General features: G+C 42.3%; 2 protein-coding genes and 1 long non-coding RNA gene across 4 annotated transcripts; 2 read left to right on the top strand and 1 right to left on the bottom strand.

Moving 5' to 3' along the window:
- The first annotated feature begins 6,078 nt into the window (after nt 1-6,078).
- Nucleotides 6,079-7,899, top strand: LOC113578992. The gene is made up of 2 exons (XR_003410815.2): nt 6,079-6,196; nt 7,036-7,899. It is a non-coding gene; the product is annotated as an uncharacterized LOC113578992 (long non-coding RNA).
- Nucleotides 7,900-14,837: 6,938 nt separating this feature from the next.
- Nucleotides 14,838-22,446, bottom strand: LOC113578557 (inhibin beta B chain-like). 2 transcript variants are annotated; one of them, XM_035532851.1, is made up of 3 exons: nt 22,282-22,446; nt 21,269-21,565; nt 14,838-17,312 (listed from the first exon to the last, which is right to left on the bottom strand). In XM_035532851.1, the coding sequence occupies exons 1-3, from the start codon at nt 22,316-22,318 to the stop codon at nt 16,534-16,536; spliced, it is 1,113 nt and encodes a 370-aa protein (XP_035388744.1). In that variant the 5' UTR covers nt 22,319-22,446; the 3' UTR covers nt 14,838-16,533. The 2 variants fall into 2 exon arrangements, with proteins under 2 accessions (XP_035388744.1, XP_035388709.1); XM_035532816.1 differs by having other exon boundaries at nt 21,269-22,446.
- A 1,445-nt stretch (nt 22,447-23,891) lies between these two features.
- ralbb (v-ral simian leukemia viral oncogene homolog Bb (ras related)) lies at nt 23,892-25,995 on the top strand. Its single transcript, XM_035533195.1, is given in 4 exon segments — nt 23,892-23,920; nt 24,534-24,659; nt 25,288-25,521; nt 25,869-25,995. Coding segments are annotated over 4 exon segments (516 nt in total).
- The last annotated feature ends 1,298 nt before the right edge of the window (nt 25,996-27,293 follow it).

The raw sequence follows: 27,293 nt of genomic DNA, 5'->3' as shown, positions 1-27,293 counted from the left end.
TGTATAACCTTATGATCATCATTTAAATGACTGTATAAGAATACCCACATTTTCCACATGTCAGAATTTCTATGTCACTGTGGCCTCAATAGGGATTTTATGGAACGTTAATTATAGCGGCCCCCCTCCTGTTATTCTGCAGCTTTGTATAATCTCTTTCCTCTGCTTACAGTGAGTTATATTGATTTCGCCCAAAGGCACTCCACTGACCTTCATAATCTGTCCTAGCGCTTCTGCTGCAGAAAGACGCCCATAATCCCAACTGTAGGATGCAGATTCAGCACAAAGAAACAGCCTTCATCTACGCCACCATTTGCCACTAAATCCCCACGTCAAGGAAAATTGCATCAAATAGGCCAAATGCTGTTTTACCAATGGCTCTAGTGTGAGAGATAATGTCTGACTTTGAAATTCCTGTCCCATGCTGAGCACTGAGCAGACTATTTTTGGGTGAGGGAAAGCAGCCACATAATTTTGGATTCCCCGTGGTCAACTAAGCCTCGGGTCTCTAATAACCCAAATTGAGTTGACTTTGCTGGGCAGAGAGAGGACTAGCCCTCAGGCAGATGAGTGGAGAATACGGAGCGCAGTGAGGTCCAACATTAGCCTCCTGCACCACTGAAACGCCTCTGCCAGCACACTGCTCTTAATTCAGGTGCTCTCTGATGGCGAGATCTAGTTCACACTGATCAATAGTTTTTCCCACAAGTCTTTCTTCATGTCCCACATTTATGATGTGGTATATTATACATGTATTCAAAATAACAAATCATAGCTCTGTTAAATAAAATACGCCTTAGTTGGTGACATTTTGGATAATAAACATATGAGTATGATATCATTTGTCCTTGCATCTTTTCAAATTTTATTGTAGCTTATTAATATCTTTGCAATACTCTAGAATATGGATATAAACCAATAATTATGATTGTACTGACAGTTGTTTATTTCCTACTTGTATTCTATTTGTCAAAATATATTGTAGACTACAAGCTCAGTCCTCCATGGAAGTCACATCAACTGTATATATCCTTATATAAGACAAAGTGCTGGAAAGATTATAGTGATAGTGTGGCCTGAGGGAATGGCATTCAGGGAACTTGCAAAGCAGGAAAAAGCAGGAAACATGAACCGGGCCTCCGAAAAAGAGACTCAAAAGTTCCTCTATCTTATTAAGTAGTCCATTAATTGCCCATTAATTTTTGTCAATATTGATTGATAACTTGATTAATTGGCAGGCGGGTGGAAGGGCCAGGTGCCGGGCGAGGCTCTGGGTGCCTGGCCGTGCTCCGTGCCGTGTTACAGGGAGAGACGGGCTTAGTCGAAGCATCGTGCCATTGTTTGCCTTGCCGCAGTCTCCAGCTCCCTGGGGTCTAGTCCATAAAAGGGTTTCTGTTAGCCACTGGAGTGCTTATTGTAGAAAAATTGTCCCTCGGAAAAATTAGCATGAAGGAATGAGGAACGCATAATGCTAAGCAAATGACAGCTGCATAGCTGAAACAATAGGTGCCCAGTGGCTTCTGCTTTTGTGCGTTTCTCATGGAAATGAAGCCACCCTCTGCTTTTAGAAGCAAAGAAGGGATTCACACCTCGTTTAATCACGCGCACACACTCCAGGAGTTAGTTACTGAGTTTCAGTTTTATTTGCTAAGTTTAAGTCTGTTATTACTGAAACACATATTCCAAACATAATAAAGGCTTTAGGAAGAATACAAGGATATTATAAAGAAGTCATTCGTTGTACCCAACATTAAGTACATATAACTACAGAGTGAATGTTACTTGACAATTTACGTTCACGTATGACTATGAACTGTGTGAATTTATTTATTTATTCATTATTTATTTATTATTAGGGGTTTATTGTGTACACAAAAGCAACATTTACAAAAATACAGAGACAAACAGCAACCGATACAGACTGAGAGAATTCTCTCACATTAGCCAGACTGTGCGGTAAGGTTCGATGGTTTGCTAATTAATATGCTAATGTGGTCACACATTCTTACATAAGTAAAAAAAAAAAGAAAGAAAAATCCAAAAAGCTGTGGCCTGACAGTAGGTAGGTTGGGCTGGGAGTCTCACCAGGTTAATCAACAGACAGGAAGTGCTTTGCTGCTTACTGACCCCAACCGAGTTAGCCCCTCATCCAGGACCACTTCCTAATCTAACCTGGGCAGACACACGCCAAGGGCATGGTGAGTGGAGGTGGGGCGTTGGGACCATGAAACCTGGCATGTCCTTACAGTGCTTTCTGCTGGTGGAGCTGGTTCTGAGCGCTCTGGTTGCGTGCGCTCCTTCACCGATTTATGAAACTTTTATTACTGGGTAAGTTATGGGATGTTTAGGCCACTTTGTTAGGATGTTGCGCACTCTTCACAACAAGTTTCCCACTACATGGCCCCCCTCTGTCTTTGCAGTATAAAAAAAAGGCTAGTTGAGGTATGTGAAATATCCTGTATATTTGTAAACTTTGAGTTTTCACATTTCAACAAACAGCTTCAAGAGCCCTATTTGGTAGAAGAGAGCAGTTCATTAGAGTGTGTGTTTGGCTTGTGCCCCATTTATTGCCTCAAGAGTACTTTAATGTTTTAGTTAAATGGATTAAGGAAGGAATTAGAATTTGCTCTATTAAGTTATTTAGAGTGGAATCTATGAAGCATTATAAACAAAAGCCAGATGTCTGGGACAACGAATATGTAAGCAATTTAGACATTTACATCAATAATAGCTTGTGGTTTTACATTCAAATGGTCTTTTAAATCTTTAATTTTACTATACCCTTTCGCATGTGGCACTGCCTTAATTTAAGGCTAAACACTCAAGGGCTCATTTCATCACCTGCAAAGCCTTTTAGCTGTCTTTCTGTGTGAACAAAAGGGTTTTTTGTAGTCCTGCAAGCAGTCCAAACAAACAGCTCTATATTGTTCTAAAGTGCAGCGGTCTCTGTTGACACATTTGTTTATATGATCGATATGATTAACATCACAATATGGCTCTTTGCTGGGATAGGGAATGTTTGTCGTGGGCCCGATCGAACAGACACTTCTTCCTCGGGTTTTTGTTCGGGGCCTTTGAAAGCGGAGCTGGCACTGTGTGCCCTCTCCTCATTGTTGTGTAGGCACAGAACCGCTCGCTTGGTATTCTCTTCACAAACCGGCCCAAACTTTGGCCTGAGAGATGTGCTTCAGGAATCCAGCTCATTGCCAGCCCAATTCATTCACCAGTCAGCTTTTTAACTCAATCTCTCTCTCTCTCTCTCTCTCTCTCTCTCTCTCTCTCTCTCTCCTGTTTCTATGTCTTTTTCTCCCACTCCCCTTTTTATTGATTGTTTTCTTGGTTCTCCCTCTTCCATCTTAGACCTTCTTCTCCAGGACTTTTCATTTTCTGCAGGAGAGCTTCTAAAATAAATCTGTGATTTTAAATCCATTTTCTGGCGAAAACTTTATAAATCACAAAACCTACATGTGCTGTAGTTAGACAGTTGTGTGACTCTGAGCAGGATGCTAAAGAATGCGAAACACAAAAGAAACCCAGAAAGACAGTCGTGGTGGAACGTCCATGTCTTTGAGAACCGTAGTTGGTTGAAGACAAGCAGAAAGACCAGCACCCTTCCAGGCCCATTTACGTTCCTCTATGAGTAGCAAAAGTTCATAGAATCGAACGAAAATAAGCACCCCAAAGACTTTGTAGTCCTACCAATGTAACAAAGGATATCAAATGGACAACCATACATTAAGACTTGCATGTGCTTCCCCTCAGTCCACATGAATTACACAGTGAGCGCCTGGTGCTTCTTCCGCGGAACGTGGAAAATAACAAGGTAGTTTTGTGTTTTGTTTTTTTCGTACTCAATCTCCATGGCCGAAGTGCGCGGAGATGGTTCTCATCTGCTTTTTCGCATGAAATGATCCCATTCATATCGCTGGCCCAGCTGCAGCCTGTCTTCCGCATCCGTGATTAAAGGGCTGAGGGGAAGAAAGGCACCTTTCTTGCGTTGTGATTAGAAACACGGCCTCCGAACAGGATTTGTTTTCGTTCTGCGGCATTTGTTCTTGTCGTGAACACGTTAAGCGTGCTGTCCTCTTCTTGGCAGGCCGAGAAAGACGCCCCCGTCGGAAACGATCATTCAAACACCGCCGCACTGCTCACGAACCAAAAAAAAAAAAACGCTTCAGACTAATCACAACAGACATTTTATTTAGTTTGCTTGAGTTAATGTATACTAGTTAGTTAGCATTACTGTGTGTCATTTCTACAAGTATGCTTTATTTTCTGTTCATAAGCCAATTCCAAAAAAATTCCAAATACACCCAAACTGGTTATGTCATTTTATGCTGTGCTAATATAAAATTAGCAACAGTTGAATCATACAGAAAAAGCCACTAATCTTGTCCTTTGAAAGAATCCTAAGTAAGTGATTAGACTCCTCTGATAGCACAGTAACACCATGAACGAAGCTGTTGATCCTTGATTAGATCATTTTCACCACGCTGAAAGCCTGGTTCTTGGCCGTCCTCCATGGCGATCATTGAGAGGAGCTCCATTGAAGCTCTCATAGTGAGGGTGGATTGGTTGGTCAGTAAGCACTCTGAATGGCCCTTGTCCTGCCTGCTGGGCTGGACTTTAGGGCCTGATGGACAGGCGTTAAGCTGCTCCAAGCACTCGGAGATGAACCCAGCCGCTAAGAGAGACACTGGCCCAGTGTGCTGGTGCCCACTCGAGCAGGACCCTCACACTGTGGCCCCACTGTTCCTGCCCAGCAGGCGGGCCTGGGGGCCCCTCCGCGCATCTCTTGATTGTGTCTGTCAATATGCATCAGACCCCGGGCCCCAGCTTTGTGTCTTATTCCAACGTTGACAAATACATTGAAAACAGTGAAAGCATGCAATGACAGTGGATAGTTTGGCCCTAGCAGCAGGACACAAACACCAAAGTTACTGCATGGGTGACCATTAACGTTGATAGTGTACCATATTGCATGAAGCTTTTTATGTTTGGTTTTTTGCTACTATAAAACTGCTTCTGGGGTGGTATCACAGGCTCAGGCCAAAGTTTATTCTATTGCAGTTAACCTTTTTTTCCAAGACAATTTTAGCAAGCAAGCAAGTGGAGGATGTTATACTCAATGTAAAGGCTTCGTCCAGTGAATGACACTTGACAGAACAAGCTTTGGAGTGATGGAAGCGTCAATCACTGAAATCTTGAACTGCTGCCATGCGTGTCGGAAAACAGTGTGTAGCCTTTTTTAATTCCACATGCGTTAACACGTGCATTTACCGGCTCAATCAGCAATCAAATGCTCTGCAACAAGGGAGGTTAAATCACTACATGAGATGTTGGCTGAACCATTTCAGGCCACCATTGTGAGCAATCAGTTATGCAAATACATATAAGATAAATAAAGGAGACTCTTGCCAGTAATTGGTTGGACTCAGTGCTTGGCGAATGGAGTTGACTACAAGAGAACAATATGCTTCATTGTGTTTGTCGGAAACCAATTAAATTGAAATTACATTAAAAAAACCCTAGAACACATCTTGGAGTGAGGATTGCTAAATAAAATTATTGCCTTTCAGTGATTAATCTGTTTGGCTGAATGATGGACTTTGTTGTTATTGTGAAAGAAGTTATGTTTTCCTTTGTTCTTATAATTTATCCAATCTTTATATTGTTACATTTTGAAATATGAAGTCAGGCTGCATTTTATATAAACTCACATATCTTCTTTTGTGGTTTAGGAATATTCATCTTCACTGACAACATTTAGCCTCAGTATGTGACTTCTTAAAAAGAAAACATTTATGCAGTGCTCTGTAAATCCCTGTAAGAGGCTAAAGGCATTTCATATTCCCACCATGGGGTTATTTAAGACGGCTTAATGATATGTGTTCACCACTCTTTCACGTCACTGCCTTCTCGACTGATGAAGTCACTCATATCAGCAGATTAGTGGGCCTTGTGGTCGTGACCCCAAAATAGCCATCCTGTTAGTGATTGGTTCTGTTTTAGAGAGACCTGGAGTTAATGAGCAAGCAGGCGTGACTCCTCGCTTACAACACCTCGACATGTGGAGTTTATGCCACTCAGTTTTGTTGTTTTATCTTTACTTGCGAATTTGAGTCAGGGCAACTGGTCCCAGATCAGTAGCAAGGAGCAAACCAGGAATACTCAACAATACAGAGATAACCTTCAGGTATACAAATTTTGCTCCTCTGCCATAGTTAGAACCTGTATGTCTTTTCCATAGACAGGGAAGGCTATATACAGCCATCAATTTTTATGTTCTGCTTGTTAGAACCCCTTCAGATTATGTATGAGATCATGTTGTCAGCCTGCATGCAGAATGGGCTCAGACCTCTGGCTCAATGAAGCTGGTCTCTCTCTCTCTCTCTCTCTCATTCAGTAAGCTTCATTGGCATGACCATATGCAGTAACAGTATTGCCAAGGCAGTATTACAGTAAACAACATGAAATAACCTTTGCAGTTAAGAAAATGAAGAATTCAGTTATAATAATGAACTGTAATTTGTGAAAGGAAAGAACTGAAAAGAAAGGAAAATAAATAAATAACAATAATAAGGATAGGAAAAAATAAATAATTAGATAAGTACATAAAGGTGTTTATAAAATGGGCAATATAGTCTCTCTGCGTGTGTGTGTGTGTGTGTGTGTGTGTGTGTGTGAGTGTGTGTGTTGGCTCACACCTAAGTCAAATATAACTGTCCCTTCTGTTATGGCAGACAGATATATATCTCCCAGCAGTTTGTCAGTGTTAGATAGAGACTTAAAGTTGGGGTGGATCAAATGTGAAGTAAATTTGACAGATTTTATTGAATGTTTATCTCAACAATGTCTTTGTTGCACTGTGTGCAGAGGCTTTGCTCTCCAGGCAGCCACGATTTGTTATATCGGCTGGTCTGGATGGCCAGGCTGTGTTCACTGAGTCTCTCTCTCTCTCTCTCTCTCTCTCTCTCTCTCTCTCTCTCTCTCTCTCTCTCTCTCTCTCTCTCTCTCTCTCTCGCTCTCTTTCAGATCACTGGGCTAAGACTGTGGATCATTTTGCCTTGTCTCACATAATGGGTTTCTGTAGCCTGTTACTGCAGGAGTACTGGTTCAGTGAAGGCTCAGAGTGCTTTGAAACCATGTGTCCAACGTATACTGGGGCATTACTCTGGCAGAACAGGAATAGAACAGTCAGAGTCAAGGGTAATGATGGGCGTGCACTTCCTGAGAACTTTAACCCCTATGAAGTGCCGTCTCCTAGTGGGATGAGCTGAGGCATGCTGGTATCTGTGCCTCTTGAAGCATCTTAAATCACCTGGACCCCGAATTTAGCACACAGATCCCCACCAAAAGCACACAGATGCCCACCTTCTCCATCAACACTGCAGACGTTTCAGATGCCACATAAAGAATGTTTACTTTAACTCATCTGAAGCCCATTTGTATTTGTGGACTTTTCTTTGCACCTTTAATAAGGTAATGCTGGCATCGCTTAAGATCAGAGGCATAATGTAAATCCTTCTGGGACCGAATCATTGTGGCTTAGTCCCTTTTTGTAACCTAATTGCCATCAGCGCTTTTCTCTGATGCTTGATACCCTACTGTTGATATATCGTTATTATTCCTTATCATTTCTTTTCAGTGCCTTACTGTGCTTTATTTCTGTTTTTTTCTGTCTCTTTTATCTTCATATGTTAGTGACCCTGGACATTTCCGTACTTTCTTTTTTTTAATCTTGGACGATAACAGTCACTCATACTTGCCTTGTCTTTTTCAGAATTGAAGCAGGTCAACAAATTGACCTCATTAGTGTTTATGCTCGAAAGGTTCAGTGAGTTTATATGTTTCCCTTTATTGTAATTTAATGGATAATAAAACAATGGGTTATTATCACTGTAGTGAGTTTTTGCCCTCTTATTTAGGCCTTTAGAGAGACTGCTAATCAGCCGTGACATGGTGCTTTTAAATCTCCATTGTTTTATGAATTCCTAATAAGCACTTCATTATAACTCATCATAATCTTCCTGGTCAAGCATATCCACACGCTGGAGGAGTCCACAAAAGAGCAGCATCTGCTGCACTCATCCAGAAAGAAATCCCAATCTTTGCCAATTATCCTCATTATTTTTACTTCAGGAAGTGTGTCCTTCTCAGATATACCATGAAATTCGTTTGCTGCGAGTCCTAAACCTTTGGGCAGCTTCCTATGAATATTCATGAGACTCACAAACGTCACTTTTTTCCCGAACTTGGCTCATTATGAATATTCAAATGAAGGGAGGTAGTCATCACTCCTAACAAGCGTCTTCCCTGCATGAATATGCATGCAGTGAAAGGTCTCCTTTGTACCAGCAATGGAAAAGCCACTCTTAGAGCATCAGCGGCAGTGACTAACCATCTGGAGCTTTTGATGACACAACGTTTCATGCGCCCGCAAAGATAGCAAACACGTTTCACGCAGACACCTTCAGCTTAAGTATTTATGATTGATAACACAGTTGGAGTGGTTAATTTCTAGATAGTGTTAAGAATAAAGCCCCACTGGTCCTGTGACATGATCTGTCTCTTTTTTTAGATTGGCCAGTGGGGTACTCACTGAGCGTCATGGTGATCGCGTTGATTAAATATTTCTGTTGCACTTCTGTGGCCTGTCTGTCTGCTCTCTGCTTTTGTTGGGCTTTTATCCAGGAGGCGTCCATCGTCGTCCGTGTCAGGGAGAAAAAGGCAATGTGCTCAGTGTGGCATGTAACGTTTCTGACATCCATGAGCGCTGAAGACACAGCGGTGACACTAAATGGCAGAACACCTACAGGGAGTCCTGTACCTTTGTTGGGTTTGTTTGTTTGTTTGTTTTTTTAATACAAAGGACATGACAGCTTTGGGGAAAAATCTTTCATTTTTTCTATTAGGACCCTAGAGTAAATAAAACAGCCAACAGCATGAAACCTATTGCAGTGACACCTTTCCGAGTAACAAGGCCTATCATTATCTCAGTGAAAAGGCTGATTTATCAGGTGTAGCTCACATCTTGGTAGAAAGTTCAGAATTGTGGATGCAAATGAAATTATGATTATTAAATAGGGTAGCTTTGCTGTATAAGCTATGTGTGAAAGCACTTTAATTTGCATTACAATGTAGCCTTACACACATGACGCATATGCATGTGACCAGCTGAAATGCCCTGCAGAACAATGAGGAATATTAATACTTGTTACACTAATTGTTTGTGTGCTATTTTGTACTACTCAAAATAAGTGTTTGTGCTGGTAGTAGCAGGTTGCATATCAGATGCTTACAAATTTAAGATGTCTTGCTCTGTGGAAACATGCATTACAGAACTGTATTGGTGAGTTGAGCCTATAGCGTTCTAAAATGGTAGGGCTTTTGCTCTGCTTGTGCAAGACCTATATTTATAGGGTACCCCATGCCCCAACCCCACACACAAATTTAATTAATATCACATAAACTTCGGCTTGACCTTAAATTACTCTATGGATTTCAAAATACAAATCAACAGCTCATAAATGCAACTACAAATGACAAAACAAAAGTGGCATGTATGAAATATCACGTACAGAAAACACGTACAACTTTTTCTTGTCTGACAAAGATTTATAGGTGGAGTTCTCCCGACTCGTTGAATTATTGTTTCTTATTTAAGGCAATTGGATGTGCTACAAGATTTCATTTGTAGTCGCCATTCAGAGTTAGCCAACTTGTGCATAGAAAGTGACATATTTTACAAATAACGAATATGCGCAGCTTCTTTGTCAGAATGCTGAGGCGGGGTTAAACAGCTATGGGCCAGCCCCTTAGTGAAATTCAGAAATCCGATTGGTCAGATTTCAACCAAGGCCCTTGACTATTAATTGGGGTGTTTCCCAATTACGAACCTAACATTAATAATAACTAGATTTTTAAAGTATGTAGTATGTAGTACAGTCACAATATACTCAAAAATACCCAATTCATACTCATACCGGTGGATTTTTGAGTACGATGTCAATGGACACTATTGTCCTATAATGCATTGAGAAACGGAAAGGAAATTGCTACTCATCTCTGGAAATGTTTTACAAATGGTGGCCAATGCCTCCAGTGTGTTAACATTAGTGGCATAAGAGCTGGTGTAAGAGCTGGTGTCACTGCAACTGAAATAAATACATTAATTAATACATTTAATACATTATGACACTTATAGTATGAAATTCGTCTGAAGCACTTGTTTGGTGCAAGTTAGCTAGCAACGATAGCCACATGGGCATAGCTGTAAGCAAGCTAATGTATGTTAACATACATTAGCAAACAGCAACTTAACCCATATGTGTATATCAAGCGGATCTATTTAGGTTTAATAACCATGTCACTGTGATATATAAACTCATAGAAAAATGTAGGGCAATATTCAATGAAAAACAATTGTGCCAACTTAATGTTGCTTAACAAACTGGAACTTACACTCAAGTAAACAGAGCAGTATGCTTCTGCCAGAGAATCTTTACCATCAAGTAGTAACTGACCATTTTTCATTTAATTGATTTAAAGAAAAAAAAATCTCACAAAACAATCTCTCAACACAGTACAACCGAGTCACCACTTGGTATGACCTACTGTGGCATAGCAGAACTTCCTCACTTCATGTGCAAAGCAGTGCAGCACATCAATACTTTGTGTGCTAACCTTCCAAATACATGCTATTAACATTAGTATATAGCATATACTTTCTAGTGTGTAATACAGAATTGGGACGCGCCCGTGCTCTACTTCTCAGGTCCCGGAGCTCTCTGTAATCTCCCTAATCTTCTTCAGCGACAGGCAGGACAAACCCTGCCTCCGCTCCACTCATCTGGAACCCCTCCTCCTCAGGGCAGTGTGAGGGTGGGGGGGGGGGGGGGGGGGGGGGGGGGGGGGGGGTACCTGTGGAGAACAGCACTCCACTGTCCTTTGTACATGAAAGCACCAGGTGGGCGGTGTTATTTCTGCTGCCAACGGGGCAAACGACAGCTACTGCAATCAATTAACGGCCCTGACAGGTGTTTCATGTTTGTTTGTTATTTTTTACAAAGCGAACAAGTCAAAGGCCGACAAACCAAGGGGAATGTGTGCAGGTTTTTGCCATGTTGAGAAATGAGCATTCGTTAAGAAAAAGTCAGTAAAGCTAAAAATAAACCAGGAAACATAATTAAAAAGCAACGAACACACTCATGCTGTAAATTCATGTTTTCGACCATCCAGGCATTCTTGACTTCCACCTAATTACAGTACACTGTATTAAATGTTTGATTATATATACTGCATGAACACAAGCATAATATTGCAAGACAGCTCATGAAACTTATGCAATGCGATTTAGTTTTTCACAGCGCACGTATTTTAGTGTTCACACCAGCAGGAAGGAGCAGTAACCACAGCCATGTGAATTCTACAATGGGGCCCTTTCTCCATTTATGACAATAGGGGGCCTGGTTTAAGCTCTGTAGGGTATCCACCTGTTCAATTTGATAGCGTCTCATAACTGTGGTATCATGGAGTGAATAGCATGAGGACGGAACCCCCTTCAATGGGATTATGGGAGAATGATATGGCAAAGTAAATTCCTTTGTGTTCAATGAAATACTATCAGTTATGAATAATTCTACCATTATTCTTTATTCTGGAGATAAATCGCTTAGATGTGTGTTAGGCAGGTCTGTGAGGGATGTTTCTGATATACAATAAGCATTACTTGACAAAAGGAACTATTATCCTGATGGCCACACTTTGTGTGATATTTGATAATTATGAATCAGCTTTCAATTAATCTCAAAACATTCATCATTCTTCTTAAAACTTTAAACCCAACCCAGGAACTGTCATAAGGGCTTGGTGTGACACTTTTGGGACGATGAACCAGAGGCAAAAAAACGCTAAAGTGGAAAGGAAAGCAAAGCACCATTAGGCAGTGGGATTTTGTGTAGTATATTCTACCCTGCTATGGTTTAGTTTTGGGACATTCCCTTGTCTCACCTGAAATGCTTTTAAACACATTTATCTGAAGAAAGAGAGTCAAATACATCTTATTTTATGTCATTAAAATGTATGGACCTGTTGTTTGCACCACTGGAAAGTGTTTATGTGGGTGAGGCTTCAAAGTGTCTTTGAACACATACGTGCCAACTTATTATGATTTACATAGTCTGCACATCAGATATGACATATGTGAGATCACTTTGCTTCATGAGAGGAAAAAGTTAGTGTCAACACTTTTAGATTACTGACTTTAATTAATGTGTAACAGGTAGACTTATTGCTGCATACAAAAATGCAATTTGTTATCTTGAGGAGCCTTCCTTTCACTGCAATCCAGCCCAAACACGGGTGCTATATGTACAACAATTGAACCTGGATCACTCCAGTCCAATAAGACTGGAATCAGTTCCAGTTTCAGTATTAGTGTAGTGTTGAGACGCTGGGTAAAAATATCCTAGCATGTACATATTTTGATAACCGAAGTGAAACCTTCTTGTCATTCCCTTCCATAAACCCTCAAGAGACTGTAAAAAATGTCCTAACAAGCCAATCCCTTTGGCAGCCAAACCTCTGACTAGCTCCACACTGTAATGAGATTCTAAAGGTCCAGGTGTCATGTGGCTAAATTGTCTGACTAAATTGTTTGCAGTGCTGATTAAGTGGAGTGGGAGCCCAAAGGCTCTCTGTGCCACTTTAGGGAGGCCCTTGACAAAATAAATCTCTCTAGCATTGAAGTTCTTTTTGATTGCAATAAACATTTCGGCAAGCCAACTGGGATATATGTTTTACACTTCAACATTCATTATTAAACAATGATTACATGTATTTATTCATTTTGCTAAGTTTCACAGGAACTAACTAATAAAATGTTCTAGTTATTACAAATAAACTCCTAGTTTGGTCCCTTAGACTGTAAATTGTGTGTAATTATGTCAAATCTCCCTTTTATTTGTATCTTAGATTTATTTTCTTTGTGCTGCCAGGGTGAGTAGCTGTAGTTTTAGCCAGTCGGTGTGTCAATGTTAAATTCACTTACAAATGATGAACCAAAAGACTATTAGAGTATGAAAGTGAATGTATCACTGTTCTGTGGCACCCTAACCTGTCGGACTCTGACTTTTCTAGATCAGAAATTTATGGCAGGATCTCTTTTCATCTTTTCAGCTCTCTTTTAACTAAAGATAACATGTCAGGTAGGATTTACTTTGAAACTAATCACAATCCTGTTAAGGCTAGGTCAATAACCACTGGCTCCTCTTCCCTATCTCATGACATGTCTGCATGGGCATTCCAATAATGCAAGACTTCTCAGGATTTTAAATAGAGTACTTTTTCCCACAAGCTTGAGTCCATACATTATCTCCACAGTCTTATACTCTCTTTTTACTTGAGTGGTCTGGCAGATAAATGCCTTAAAATTGTGAGCACAATCCCAGGGTGTTTCAAAACTGAAAAAAAAAAACCCCACCTCCTTATGCCTGAACAAACGAAGCAGCCTGGAGCCGTTTGTGGGAGTGATGTCTCCAAGAAGACTCGGAACGGATGTAGCACAATGAAAAAAGGGGGTTTACGTTCATTGTAAAAACAAAAGCAAGTGTGAACAAAGGAATCATTGGAATGATTGTCTGGGGACATTCCAATGGAGTTACAGGGAGAAAATCCCCTTAAATGCTATGATGTCACTAAGGGAAAATGTTTGTCAGTGAAGTGGTTTTGATGAAATCAGAAGTTCAATTCTATTAAAAGCAACAGAAATAGATGATGTTTTCTATCATTTGTATGACAATCAATGACCATACCATCATTTACAAATCATATTTCTTCTTACATCATACATTTTATAATGGTTTTATAAATGCATCATGTGACCATTGAAATGTTCATCAGATTGTGACAGACAGGTTTAATTTGCTCTGATAATGAGGCACGTGTATCACAAGCATTTTAAAGGCCTAAATTTGAAGCATTACCTGTCTTCAAACCTTCAAACCCCCCCCTGACTCTCTCTCCATCTCTCTCTCTCTCTCCATCTCTCTCTCTCTCTCTCTCTCTCTCTCTGGCTCTATTTATGGTTATGGTACAGTAAAAGAAAGGCTTGTCTGATGGAGGGGCCCTGCTCTTTTCCAAAACCTGCCGTTTCGTGACGCTTCGGTGTTTCTATACACATGACAAATGCACAGGTGGAGACGCACGCAGTAATTGCTTTGGTGATGGAGAAGGGATATTGTAGGCTTTAAAATGACTTAAGCAACCCTGTGTGGTCTGGAATGGAGTTGTTTGTCACACAGGCTACAGAACAGCAGTTTCGACGTATGCTTGGGTTGAGCAGTAATGAACATCTTCCTTCCAACAGTGTAGGATGCCACGTTTTCTTGAGGATTGCTTTTCCACTTTCATCGAAAAGCACGAGGTGCAAACAAGACAGGCTTTGTAACATGCACTCAAAGTATGACCGCTCGTCTGATTCATGTCTAATGCCCTAAAAAGAAAAAAGTTGAAACCTGAATCTACGCTAGCTGCTGGCTGCCACTGTGGGGTTTGATTTCCCAATCATGGAGAGTGTCACCTGAGGGCAGCTTCTTGACCCCTATATCCTGCCCCAAACTCACTCAACAGGAATTAGCACTTGTCAAATGTCTTTCTGCGTCCTTCATAGAATGTCTGGAGTGGTGTTGGTTCTCATAAAACCATGGCCAGTTCATAAAATGACAAACATAAACTAATCTATTAAAAAGGGCATTCATTTAAAAATGTACTTATATAACACTTTGCAGATTAAGTTACTTTTTTTTTCTTTGTTTGTCAGGCAAAACAGAAACAAGTTGAAATTCAGAATATGAAATTTATTTCATAACAGTTACAAAGAACAAAATCTTTAAAAGCATTTTTATCTTACATAGGCTGTACAGAAATGGCATGGATTTGCTTCTAAATGATTCTGGATTCAGAACTAGAAGTATTAAATAGAAAACTGAAAATATTAAAGTTGATGAAAAAATATGAACTATTTCATTTGTTTCCTGTACAAAATAAGGAAGAAGAGAGAAAGTGGAGTTGAAAATGGAATCTGTAATATTGTACCCTGATACAGTGTTTAGGCCTCTTATGTGGTCAAAGAGTATTTTACATTATAATGTGATGGGCTTGCCATCTTATAATAGCTAAAAAATCTTGGCCTCTTTGGTTCAGTGATTCTGTATAATACATTTGAACAGAATTCAGTTTGCTTTTATAAAAATAACTTTATTTAAATGGCAGTTTTTCTTTTTTTTTTTTCTTTTTTTAACTATTAACATGACTTTTTGTCAGTGCAAACAATGTAACAACCATTCGCTTGGAGAAGAAGCGAAAGACATTTCAAGTATTGAAAAGACTTTACATCTGGTAGCAAGAATTCAGTGTGTCTGGTGTGGGTCAGTTCTATACATTGCATAGTTCATGTGGCACTTATTTGAAAAGGATTGTGAGCAAGCACAGGTGTGTCACTTGGAACCCTTCAAAGGCATTTCAATCAGCAAGTGCTATAAAATGTGCATTTAGGTTTTCTTTCATTTTACAAGTGCGATGCTGCACCTCTGGCCAACTAAACCTCTGGCAACTTGAGAAGAGAGAGAAGAGTTATAACACGCTTCTGTTGTTTAAGTACTTTTGGAAGTGTTTTCAAAGGGCGCGGTAAAAAAAACCAAAAAAACAGGCAGAGGCCTGGACAGCGATTATTATTCCCTGCAGGCTTTTTACAGCTTGTCACATGAATAAGCAAACTCCCGACCAATGCATGTCAGGATGCTAAAGCCATGTGTAATGTTTTCGGCACGGCCCTGGTGCCCGGCTGTAGTGGCATGCCTGCTGGAGTCCTGCTGTAGTGAAGCACGCTACCGCGAACGGCATACAATGGAGCATGGATGAGGAAAGGAGGACCAGCGTGTTCGAGAAGCATTTGGAGGCATCATAGATGCTCCCGAGGAAGAAGAGCGGACGAATACTGCGATGGAGACTGTCAAAACGAACCGATCGCCACATCGTTCGGAGCGGGAGGAGGAAGTGCTGCTGTTGAACGGAGCATGCGGGAAGCTGGTCAGTGCTTTCATACACAGTTGCGGGCGGATACACAAAACGAGGCGTCGTTGGAAAATTCCGAGAAAATCTCCCTTAGTCGTTACCTAAGGCTCCTCTCTCCTCCACTTCAAAGAGTGGTCCATGCAGAGACAGGAAGGAATGAAATGCTAATAACCAGGAACCACCGTTCTTTTGACATCCAGATCTATTATACAAACCTGCGCCCATAAAATAAGACTGAATCACGTGATAACGGAAATGATAAATGCTTCTACCAGGAGATATCAACAAACATAAATATATGTACAAAGGTTTGTGCATGCATGGAAATGTGTGTGTAGATGTTCATAAATATCACTTTTTTTGCTAGAATTCTTCTGGGGGGCAGCCGGGGGGGTTGTTTGTTTGTTTGCTTTATACCACTTAATGTTTTCAGTCACCGACCACCTAAAATGGCCCAGCTCAAGCACATCCGCACTCCTCTACGATCATGTTGGGCACGTCCCGCTTGACGATGTTGTACTCGTCGTCAAAGTACAGCATGGACATAGTGCTAAGCTTGGTGGGGATGCAGCAGGAGTTCACAGAGCCGGGACTCATGCCCCGCATGCGGTACTGGTTCACCACGGCCGTGTGGAAGGAGGAGGCCGAGCCCGGCACGCCGGCCATGTACGCCGGGCAGTTTCCCTCGCAGTAGTTCCCGTAGTAGCCCGAAGGCGCGATGATCCAGTCGTTCCAGCCGATAAGGCGGAAGTCGATGTAGAACTGCTGCCGGCAACACAGACCACCGCTGCTCCCGTCGCATTCCAGGCCCCGCTTGCGGATGCGGTGCTTGGCGTCGCCGGCCCGCGCCCGCACCACCAGGAAGGGGCGGTGGGCATCGTCGGCCGGGCTGACGAGTGCGGGCAGGACGCCGGCGCCCTCGCAGCCCTCGCAGCGCACGTCCAGGTTCTGCCGCCGCTCGCCCTCGCCGAAAACCAGCTGCACGGCGTCGGTCAGCGGGAAGGTGTGCCAGCCATTGCGTTTCAGCTCCACGCGCTTCTCCACCAGGTGCCACTTGCTGCCCACGCCCGGCTCCTGGTAGTACACCTTCACCGTCACCTTCCTGCGAGAGCCCTTCTCCAGCGGAACGGGCAGGAGTTTGAAGTACAGCCACAGATTCGCCTGGGACACGTGGAGGTTCTGGTTGCCCTCGTTGGAGATTGCAAAGAAGAGGCTGGTCTTGGATGATAGCAACTCATCTATAAGACAGGGGGGAGAGAAAATGGCGAGTGATGAGAATTTAGTCCACTGAAACGTCACCAGTGTGCTCCCTGTACACCCTGAGAACGTTTCTGAGTTAAAAACCTGCAGCTGTGTAACTATAGAATAATGCTGTGCTCTGGACAGAGGGCTGGGGACATTAACATGCTGAGACTGCAGTAGATCGCTCACATTGCCATGAATGGGCTCCCTAACTGGGAACACTTCAACCTAAGAGATCAAATCAAATGGTGTTAGTGTTTCACATTAAAGGACAATGTGGGTGGGAGGAGTTGTCAGGGTCTGTTCCGCTGCCACTTCTCCCTCTGTCTCGCGCTGGTCTCGCTGTCTCCCCCTCTCACTCACTAAATCTGACCCACATGAGCTTGCTCTCATTCTCCTTTCCTCCAATTCAGAGGTATTGACATCTCTGTAACACTCTTTTCAGGTTGCGGCTCAATTAAACCCAGGAGAAGCGTGAACTCTCAAAGCTCCATTTTTTTTTTTTTTGCGTAAAAAGGGAGGCCTTGGCAATCTTCTCCGAGCTCCTCTCATCTGTGAGTCACATGACGGTGCGCGCTCCGACAGCGCTGTTCTGTCGGACCCGGTTGGCCGAGAGTCAGGGCGAAGATGAGGAGAAGGAGCTTATGAGGGTATAGCACAATGGTTCAAAGGCTTCTCAATGAAAGCGATTGAGAGACAGAGCTTACAGCGCCTCAGAGAGGACACAATGAGTCCTGTGATGTCCAAAGAAACGCATGGTAAAGCCAGACATTCAACACATGGCTTTACAGTGAGAACATAATCAAGCGAGAGAGAGAGAGAGAGAGAGAGAGAAGAAAAAAAAGAAAGAGAAAGAATCTATTTACATTATGCTGTCCTCTCTGACGGTCCAAAATGTTTTTCCAGCATGTGAATAAAAAGTTATTCCCATGGGTATTAGTGATGACATAACTTCTGTCTCAGAACAGGGTAAATCTCCAATTTACAACATAGTTACTGAATGCTTATGAAACCTTTCAGCATTACAGTTCACCAGAATGAAGTACACAGAGTTTATTTATAAATCTTACATGATATTATAAGAAATGGATTAGCAGGGGCTATAAGTATAGAGTGGAGCCACTGACAGTTTTATGAGCGATGAATATTCAAAGAAGTGTTATGTACTATACACAACATGGTAATTTACTCTAAACATGGTAAGTTTGAGTGAACCACCACGTTTCTTCTCTACAATAAGAGTAGAAGGGACCCTGGTGAAGCTCTGTGCATTTCAGTACATCTGAATTCACACTTCCACTTTGCTGTAGGTAAATATCTCTTTTTTTAATGCATCACCAGAATGCACTGAGAATTTGTGGAAATGGATCATTACGGACTTAAAACTGCATCTTCTTATATTTGAAATATCAAAAAAAATAATTGCATATGAACCACTGATGCATATGACTTCCATATTACAACACAAGGTCTAGCATCTACCAAAGACATGTTCCTGCTCAACTCCGCCTACCTTTCTGGCTTCTACCCAGGATTATGTCCAGTACTCCCTAATTCATCATATATCTTCCGCCCCTCCCACTGAAAACCAACAAGGGCCACGGTGCAGAATCTGAAAGGCAGCTGTCAGTGGATGCAAATTAGAGCGTTAGAGGAGAAAGACAAATCTGCGAGGTCAAAAGCCCCAGAAGTTAAGCCTGCCTGCTACATGTAGGGCAGCACAATACCTGGGTGGGCCCCTCCGCCAGCAACAATACACACAGCTCAGCGTGCCTCCACCTGCAAAGGCCTCCGCAGCCCGGAGGAGTAAATCTCCGTGTCATTACTGAGCGCCCTCATACGCAAAGGCCCACTGCCACCTGGACACCGGCAGCATAAGTGATGAGGTGGACACATGGGCAGAAACGGGCCACTGAAGTATTGTGGACCGGTCCCTACTGCACAGTGGTAGATTTACCAACAGTAATGGTCAGACAATACGACTGCGAAGAAAAGAGAACAATAAGCAGTAATACAAGTGCTAAGGGAAAAAAAATCACTAGCGCAACGGTATATGTCACTGATACCATTGCCTGCAGTGGAGTGAAATCAAACTGTATGCAAAGGTCAAACGCTCTAAAGTTATATTATGACAGGTGGGAGAACGTCAGTCTCCAGCTCAAGCCAAATCACGTGCATTAATCCGGGTTGTTTAAAGTGCGAGTCTTTCACACAGCGGGGTTTTACACAAGCCAGTAGTTCCTATGAATGCGGTTCGCTGACAGCCTGAACCTTTCTCACCTGTGAATTCAAAGACAATTTAGCCGTCAACGAAACGGCCTGCAGGACGCACGGGCGCAGTGCACGGCCATTCCTGAATGAAACCCCCAGGAACGTTCTGGAACGGTTCCAGGGCCCGTGTCCCTGGGTCACCCTGCATTCTAATGAGGCCCTCAGTCAGGCAGGAGAGGGACATGCCAACGCGTTCACGCAGCTCCAAGTCCGTGTCCGCATCTGAATAGCCTCTGGGTCCCCTGCGAGGCTCTGCTCTCTCGACCTGGGCAATATCGGAATCACCCTGAGGCTTTGGCACTCATTAAACCCCACAACGTTCTACGGTCAGCCTTCACAGAAGGGGGAAGGAAATGAGATCTGCAGTCCTATCACCTGCATGTCAAGTCAGGTGAAAAACAGAAACACGTTTTTCAAGTCACGTTTATCGTCTTTTTTAAAACTGTTTTGTTTTTTTGTTTTTTTGCACAAACAAGCTCAGAGCGGCAGTTAGCCTTACACAAGCTAAGCACCTATAAGAAAAAACGCCGCTAAACGCCTATAGGAAAAAAATTCCTGATTTACAAGTCAGCAGCACATATCCGAGCACTGGTACGTGTAGCCAGCCATCCCACGGTCCCGCGGGGCGGGATTTGAACGTTCTTCCTGCCGGACATGTGGTACCACTGATCATTTCAAGTCTCCTTCATGAGGCACTTTGGCAAACTGTTCCCGGGTCTTGACACCGTGCCATACCCAGCTTGGCAGCCCTGGGCGACCGTAGTGAGCAAGCCAAAAGGGAAAGGCCCACGGGCATGGCAGGGAGCCTGCCAGGGCCACAGAGGGATATGAGACAGAATGAGGAAACTAATGACTGGACAATCTCACAATAGGCACAGAACATGATTGCAAGCACAGCATTGTGTTTTTTTCTGTACTGGTTGTGTTGTATGTAATTTATTTGTACTCATGTGTTATGAGAACCAATATAGAAATTCAGATTCCTTCATAAATGTTACTTATCCATTACTGCAGCTCAGATTTTAAATACTGATCATGTGTTCATCATTTTATACTAATAATTCTAATTAAATTATACTCAAACTTCCCATGTGTGGATATTGTCACAAGGTAGCTGTAAGTAGTGTCACACTGGTTAAAGTGCACGTTGCAATCACACCTAGTCACTTTGTCATTTAAAACAGACTGGCTTGCTGGAGGTTCGTGTGAACAGATCTGTGCCTCACCGTAGGAAATGTGCAAACCCACATTACCACCGCAGAAGGTTAAACAGGCTTAGTCATTTTACTGTGCACAACTGGTGGTGGTTTTGGTCTAGTGGTCTTTTCCCTCTAATGTTCCTACTATTCAGCGCTAAATTGCTTCATGCCACAGCAGATGAGGGAGGCAGGAAAACCAAGTCATTCACTCACTCACACACATAAGCATGCGCACAGGCCACTGGTTACAGCCCCATGGTGTCAACATACACCCAAACACTCAACATACACCTAATGGGTTTCCTTCACACATTGGACTCACGGCACGCAAACTAGAGATTTTCACACACACTCACACACATATATATATATATATATATATATATATATGTGTGTGTGTGTGTGTGTGTGTGTGTGTGTGTGTGTGTGTGTGTGTGTGCTTGTGTGAGTGAGTGCTTGTGTGAATTGAACCATGCACACACCTGTCTCAGCGAAACTGATGATTTCTGAAGTTTCCTCTTCGACTTCATTGGTGTAACTCGCATGACCGTCAAGGTTGGGGATCTCAACCCTACCGTCCTCTCTCACCTTTCCAGAGTGGAGCTTCCGCAGCGCAGTCACCATCGCTGCCTTTGGTATAGGATGGGTGATGTTGGGTCTCTCCTTCATCTGTAATCTGCTCAAAATATGCCGTTTCACAGCCTCCAAGAAATCTACGTTCATCTGTCTCGATTCATCCGGCTGCCCGAGGCCACAAGATGCGCAGGTCTCCCGAGACACTGTTTGGGGTTCAGTGTCCGGTGCCGGAGTGCAAAGGATAGAGAGAACGCAAGTCACAAAGCAAAGCACCTTCACAATAAACTTTCTCATTTTCTTTAAACGTAAATTTCCAAAGCTCATAGACGAGTTGCGTGCTTTCGGTTAACCAATAAACTGAGCAGAATGATCACAAGTTCGTATTACAAATCGTTCAGGCTTCTCCCAAATGAAAACAACAGGGTTAAAGAAAAGTCAAAATACAGAGAACAAGTTGTAATATCCACTCTCTGTGAAGTGATGTAGCACTTGAGTCTTCCATACGACAATTTACAAATTCGCAATCAGATGCGATCAGAATATTAAATCATTTAATTTTCTTGAATATATTCCTTTTTATTTTCAGTCTTTGGTCACTCGGTGATGCGCGCGATAAAGCACCGGAAAAATGACATTGTTTGCGGACCGTTATGCCATGCACATTACCAGCTGACTTATTGTCCCCCGGTGCTACTTAACAAAGCCTGGGAATCTGACTGGAAGTCTCAAAATCGGTTATCCTCACGGCCGCGAATGACACTTCAGCGCGAAGCTTTGCGCGTCATGGCATGGCTAAAGGCAGCATGCAGCGTTAGGAGTCAAGAGCAACAATCAAACGATGGGCGACCTAGTGATGGAAACTAAGTTTTTCTTGTCAGTTAAAAATATCCATAATGAAAGAAAGTAATTAAGAACCAACCATTATTTTTTTGCCCACTGTATTTCCAATTTGCCATTCGCCTATCTTCTAGATATTCAGGTTCAGGTCCTCCTTTCCTTTGTGTGATATGATGACTTCCAGTTTGCGTTTTCCAAGTAGTTCTGCATAGCTTTGGGGCCACGAGGATGTGTTGATCTGAACAGCTTTTCCCCTTGCACTCGCGACATTGTGCAGCTTTAGGCAGAAACTTTTTATACGGGAGTCGAAACCACGTGGGACGAGCAGCCAACTGGAGTTCTCTGGTGGAGATTATGCTTCAAGCGACCGTAGACAAACTTCCTGATGCAGCGGTCTCCAACGGGACGCACAGGCGAACAACCAGAGCAATCTAAACCAGACTGGCTGGTTGATTTTACGAGCTTTCACCTGCTTATTATCGGTAACGCTCGGATGGTTTCATGCTTTTCTCTCACAGAAATTGGTAGCCTACTCGTGCTGATTAAAAACATTTTTTTTTACTGCTTGATGCTTTTCATTAATTTACATATATCACGTTTTCAAATTTTTTATTTAGAGACAGCCCACTAAAAATCTGTTCATGTGTGACTAAATGGGTAAATAACGCGCAGCCCACCAAGTCCGTTGCACATGCTTTATTTAATAAGATAGGAAGCTGAGCCCTAAAAGGGGATCACTAACAGAAACGTGTGAACTTGCAAATTCGGTCATCTGGAGCCAGATGAAATGTTCTTTAACTCAGTTTATAGCCTAAGTAAGGGCAGACGCTGCACAGGCTGTGCATTACAGTATTTCATTTATAAACATCAACATGACTAAGTGGTACCATTAATATTGTGGGGAAACGACACATTAAGGGATCACGTCAAGTCGAGTCAAATTGATTTATATGAGATGCTTTCACAAAGCAGCTCTACAAATGTCCCCAGTGAGCAAGCCAAGGGCGACAGTGGCAAGGAGAAACTCCCTAGAGCACGAGGAAGAAGCCCTGAGAGGAACCAAGACTCAAAGGGGAGGGGGGCTCCTCCTCTGGTCTCCTCATCTGAAGAACTACATTTTGCGTTCATGGGACATTGTACCTCTTTTCTACATCTTCAGAATGTGGTACGAGCGTCATGTTGATGAGTTATCTCACAGCGCCCCCTTTCTTTGAGCAACTGGCGCAGAATTTGAGACGCGTGGAATCAATCGTTTGCGGGAGAACTGTTCATTTGCCAATCCGATTGTCGCCGCTCTTGTACTGTGCTTTCCCGGTGTCAAAAATGGTCTTCTTCCCTTTTTTAAAGTCAATACTTGCGGTCAACACTTTGAAGTGACTATGCGCCACGAGAGCAACGTTATTTGGGTCTTTGATTCAAAATTGTAGGATGATGGGTATGTTGGCTTTTCTGTAAGATTCATTCTGTAAGGTTCCTTTTTAGAATGTAATAAATAATCCGTCTGATATTTAAATAGGCATTTCTTGCGATTTTCATACATGTAAAGTCACTAGAATGCAGCAATCATCGTTTGAAATGCTCGTGAGTTGTCGATTTGCAGAACACATTAGGGATTAGTCCGTCAATGGGAATAATCTAATAATATGGCGGTTCGTGAAATCCCATCCCAATAATCTGTGTTCGAATTCGAATATGGCAGGTGGCGCTACAGAGCAGCCGCAGTTTGGGAACAGTGGAATCGGGCCAATTGACAGCTACAGATTATTTTAACTGAGACTGTGAATCAAAGTTTAGCCTTTGAAAGACCATCTTGGGATCAGAGAGCTTCAATGATGTTTATTATAATGTTATAATGTTACGTTTACATTCACAGCGTATTAAGCACATTAAAGGTGACGGTACAAGTCTACTGGTCAGTAGTTGCTTTCTGGTTAATATTGTGTTAAACGTTTTCGGGAGAAAAAAATATTTGACATAATAGTTTTCTTTTAATGGAAGGTATTTTGTAATGATTGTGCACACACCTTCTCTGTGTAAAACAAAACCAAGATGTAAATGTCTGAAAAATCGTTTCACCTGAAGGTCTGATCTTTAACTGACAGAATCCTGACCGTTACGATTAAGATGTGCAGACCTGTCACCTTTACGGAACAAGGATAGACTTTTGTGTCTTTTTTGTCCGTTTGCCAACCCTCAATAGTATATGTGCAAATGACTCACTAACCCCGTAGTTAGATATTTATTTAATAATCAGTTGAGATAACTTCACCAAAAGAAAAAAACTGTAATCTACATTATTAAACATACATATACGTTCTTCTGTCCTTCCTGGAGGACGCAGTTTGAGAGCTGGAGAAGATGTAGGAGTGGTACAGACACGGCAGCCTATAAGAATAAAGTCCAAAGCGCTCTGGTTCTGCACAAGGCTGTCGTGATACGGAGGTTAGCGCTCACGCTGCAGTCCGTGCAGGCCAAGCTGAGATTCGCTAACTCTGAATCGGTGTCAAACGGAAGATCAGTGGCTTATGGGTCGCTGGCTTCTCCGAGACAAAAGATGCTCCTAAAACAGAACTTTTACTCCAAATTTTTTGGTACATTACATACATTCCACTCTTGAAACCAGCCTAAGCAACCCAGTCTCACGCAGAATTCACAGAATTATAATGAATGAGAGGGATTTGTGTTTATCGATTTATTTTTTGGGGGGAAAGTGAGGGAAGCTGTAAGAGAAGCTATGACTGCTCAACCCTAACTGCTAGCCTTAAGTGTTTGTAACGTTTCCCATTAGTGTGATTTCCTATGAATTTATAATTGTGGGAACATGTCAGTCTAAGTGTAAATTGAGAAGTGATATAGTGAAATCCTTTGTGAATATTTACAAATCATTAGAACAGAAGACAAAACAGAACTTGATTTATCATGTGTTTTTTTAATGGAAGTGGCCCATATGCTACTCCTCTTCCATACAACATCGTGTCCGTTGGATTCCCATGCTAAACATGGTTTGACACCTGCCCTTTTCTTTCAAATGTCCATGGTTTTAAGACTGTAATATGATGCCAAACATTGAAATGCTGTCACTTTCAAGAAACTTGGACCAAATCACCTCTCTGTTTGTAGAGGATTACGAACCCACTAGAGCATACAACTGCAGGAAGAAAGTGGTTCTGGTTGGGGAGGAGGTTCATATTGACATTCTGGATTCAACAGGGCAGGAGGACCACGCAGCCGTTAGAGATAACTACTTTCGCAGTGGAGAGGGCTTCTTGCTGGTCTTTTCCATCATCGAGTCAGAGTCTTTCAGTGCCACCTTGGAGTACAGGTGGGTTTTTTTTCAGTGAGCAGAATTTCCAGAAACCAGAATTAACTCTTGTTCTGTCTCCTGTTGTATAAATTGAGGCACAAACACATAATCAGATTATAACAACCTGTCATTATATATTTTATTTATGATGTTCCATGGTTGAGAATGAGTGTGTGTGTGTGTGTGTGTGTGTGTGTGTGTGTGTGTGTGTGTGTGTGTGTGTGTGTGTGTGTGTGTGTGTGTGTGTGTGTGTGTGTGTGTGTGTGTGTGTGTGTGTGTGTCTGTGTGCGCATGCGTGCGTGCGTGGGTTGGTGGGTGCATGAGTGTGTGCATGCATGTGTGAGTGTGTGTGTATTTTGTGACAGAGAGCAGATCCTGCATGTAAGTACAGAGGAGGATAAAATCCCCCTGTACTGGGTTGGTAATAAGTCTGATCAGGGTATGAGGGGGTAGGTTTCTCTGGCTGGGGCATGTGAGAAAGCTGAGGAATGACAACAGTCATTTCTGATTTATGTCAGGTGGCTAACTGAGAAGCCCTTCTTTGAGTAGCTCTGATGTCTTCTGTAGTAAAGGATTCAAATGTTCAACTAGACAAGCTCACCAAATAGACAGATTTTAGTATAAACCACAAATCATAAAATTGTTAGAGCTGTATTTTTTTTTAAATGAAACCACTTTTTATATTATAAGATTTTAGTGATTATCTGTCCATTGATAACAGACTAAATAAACCATATTTGTTTAATACATATGTTTTACTTCACTAGTTCACATCAGTCCTGTAACGGCCCTTGGGCAAGACTCCTACTATTATAATTTGCCTACCTCAGAAACAAGCGCACGATAGACACCAGAGGTGTCAACCTGGTGAAAACCCCAAATGCAGACTGTGTAAAGAGCCTCTGAGACAATACAAGGTGCTGGAGAGACACAACCAAGTGGCAAGGATCATATATAGGAATATATATTTGCAAGGCATATGAGCTGATCTCATGGAAGGAGCCGCTAAAAGTGGTGGTTAACATCAAGGTGACGATCCTGGGTGAACAGTGGAGACGATTCAGTGAACAACGCAGTCCTAGCTGGAGCGAAATGGTACATCGCACTCTGAGGCCTCTGGTAGAACGCCAAGGTGTGAGAAAAAAGGCATGGAAGGATGAGACAGGAATAAAACAAAAACTGTCTCACCTTTCAAGTATGTGGACATTTATCTATATATGGTGACAAGTATTGGCTCAGCGGCTGTCACCATTGTGAGAAAATGTACAAAACAAACAAACAAAAAAGTAAACGAGATTTGAAATATTGCTGGCTGGGTTTCAACACTGGCTCTTGCATCAAGCTAAAAATTTGAAGGAAGTGATAAAAGTATTTCTTTTGGTTTTAGAGTAAATCAAGTGATTGGATTTTTGCTATGATTTGAAAACTCTCCAGGTGTCTTGAATTATGCTATACACAGAATGGCCACTTTGTTGGAGACACCTAAGTGGTAGCACATTGGACCTCCTTTAGCCTTGAGAAACACAATAATTTGTCATGGCCTAGATTCCACTATGTGCTGAAGTATTCTGCAGCAATCTTGGCCCATGAGTAACAGGACAGCTTCTCGCAATTGCTGCAAATGAGATGGAGGTACTGACATTCTCTGAACAGCCTGTTCTACCTTATCCCAGAGATGCTCTATAGGATTAAGGTCTGGGGACTGTGCAGGCCAGGGAAGTGTAGGAAACTCGCCATCATGTTCATGGAACCAATCCATGACCGCACGGCCCATGTGGCATGGTGCACGG

The sequence above is a fragment of the Electrophorus electricus genome, chromosome 1 (genome assembly GCF_013358815.1).
Source record: "Electrophorus electricus isolate fEleEle1 chromosome 1, fEleEle1.pri, whole genome shotgun sequence".
In the NCBI taxonomy this organism is placed as follows: domain Eukaryota; kingdom Metazoa; phylum Chordata; class Actinopteri; order Gymnotiformes; family Gymnotidae; genus Electrophorus; species Electrophorus electricus.
This window is presented reverse-complemented; position numbering and strand designations above follow the sequence as displayed.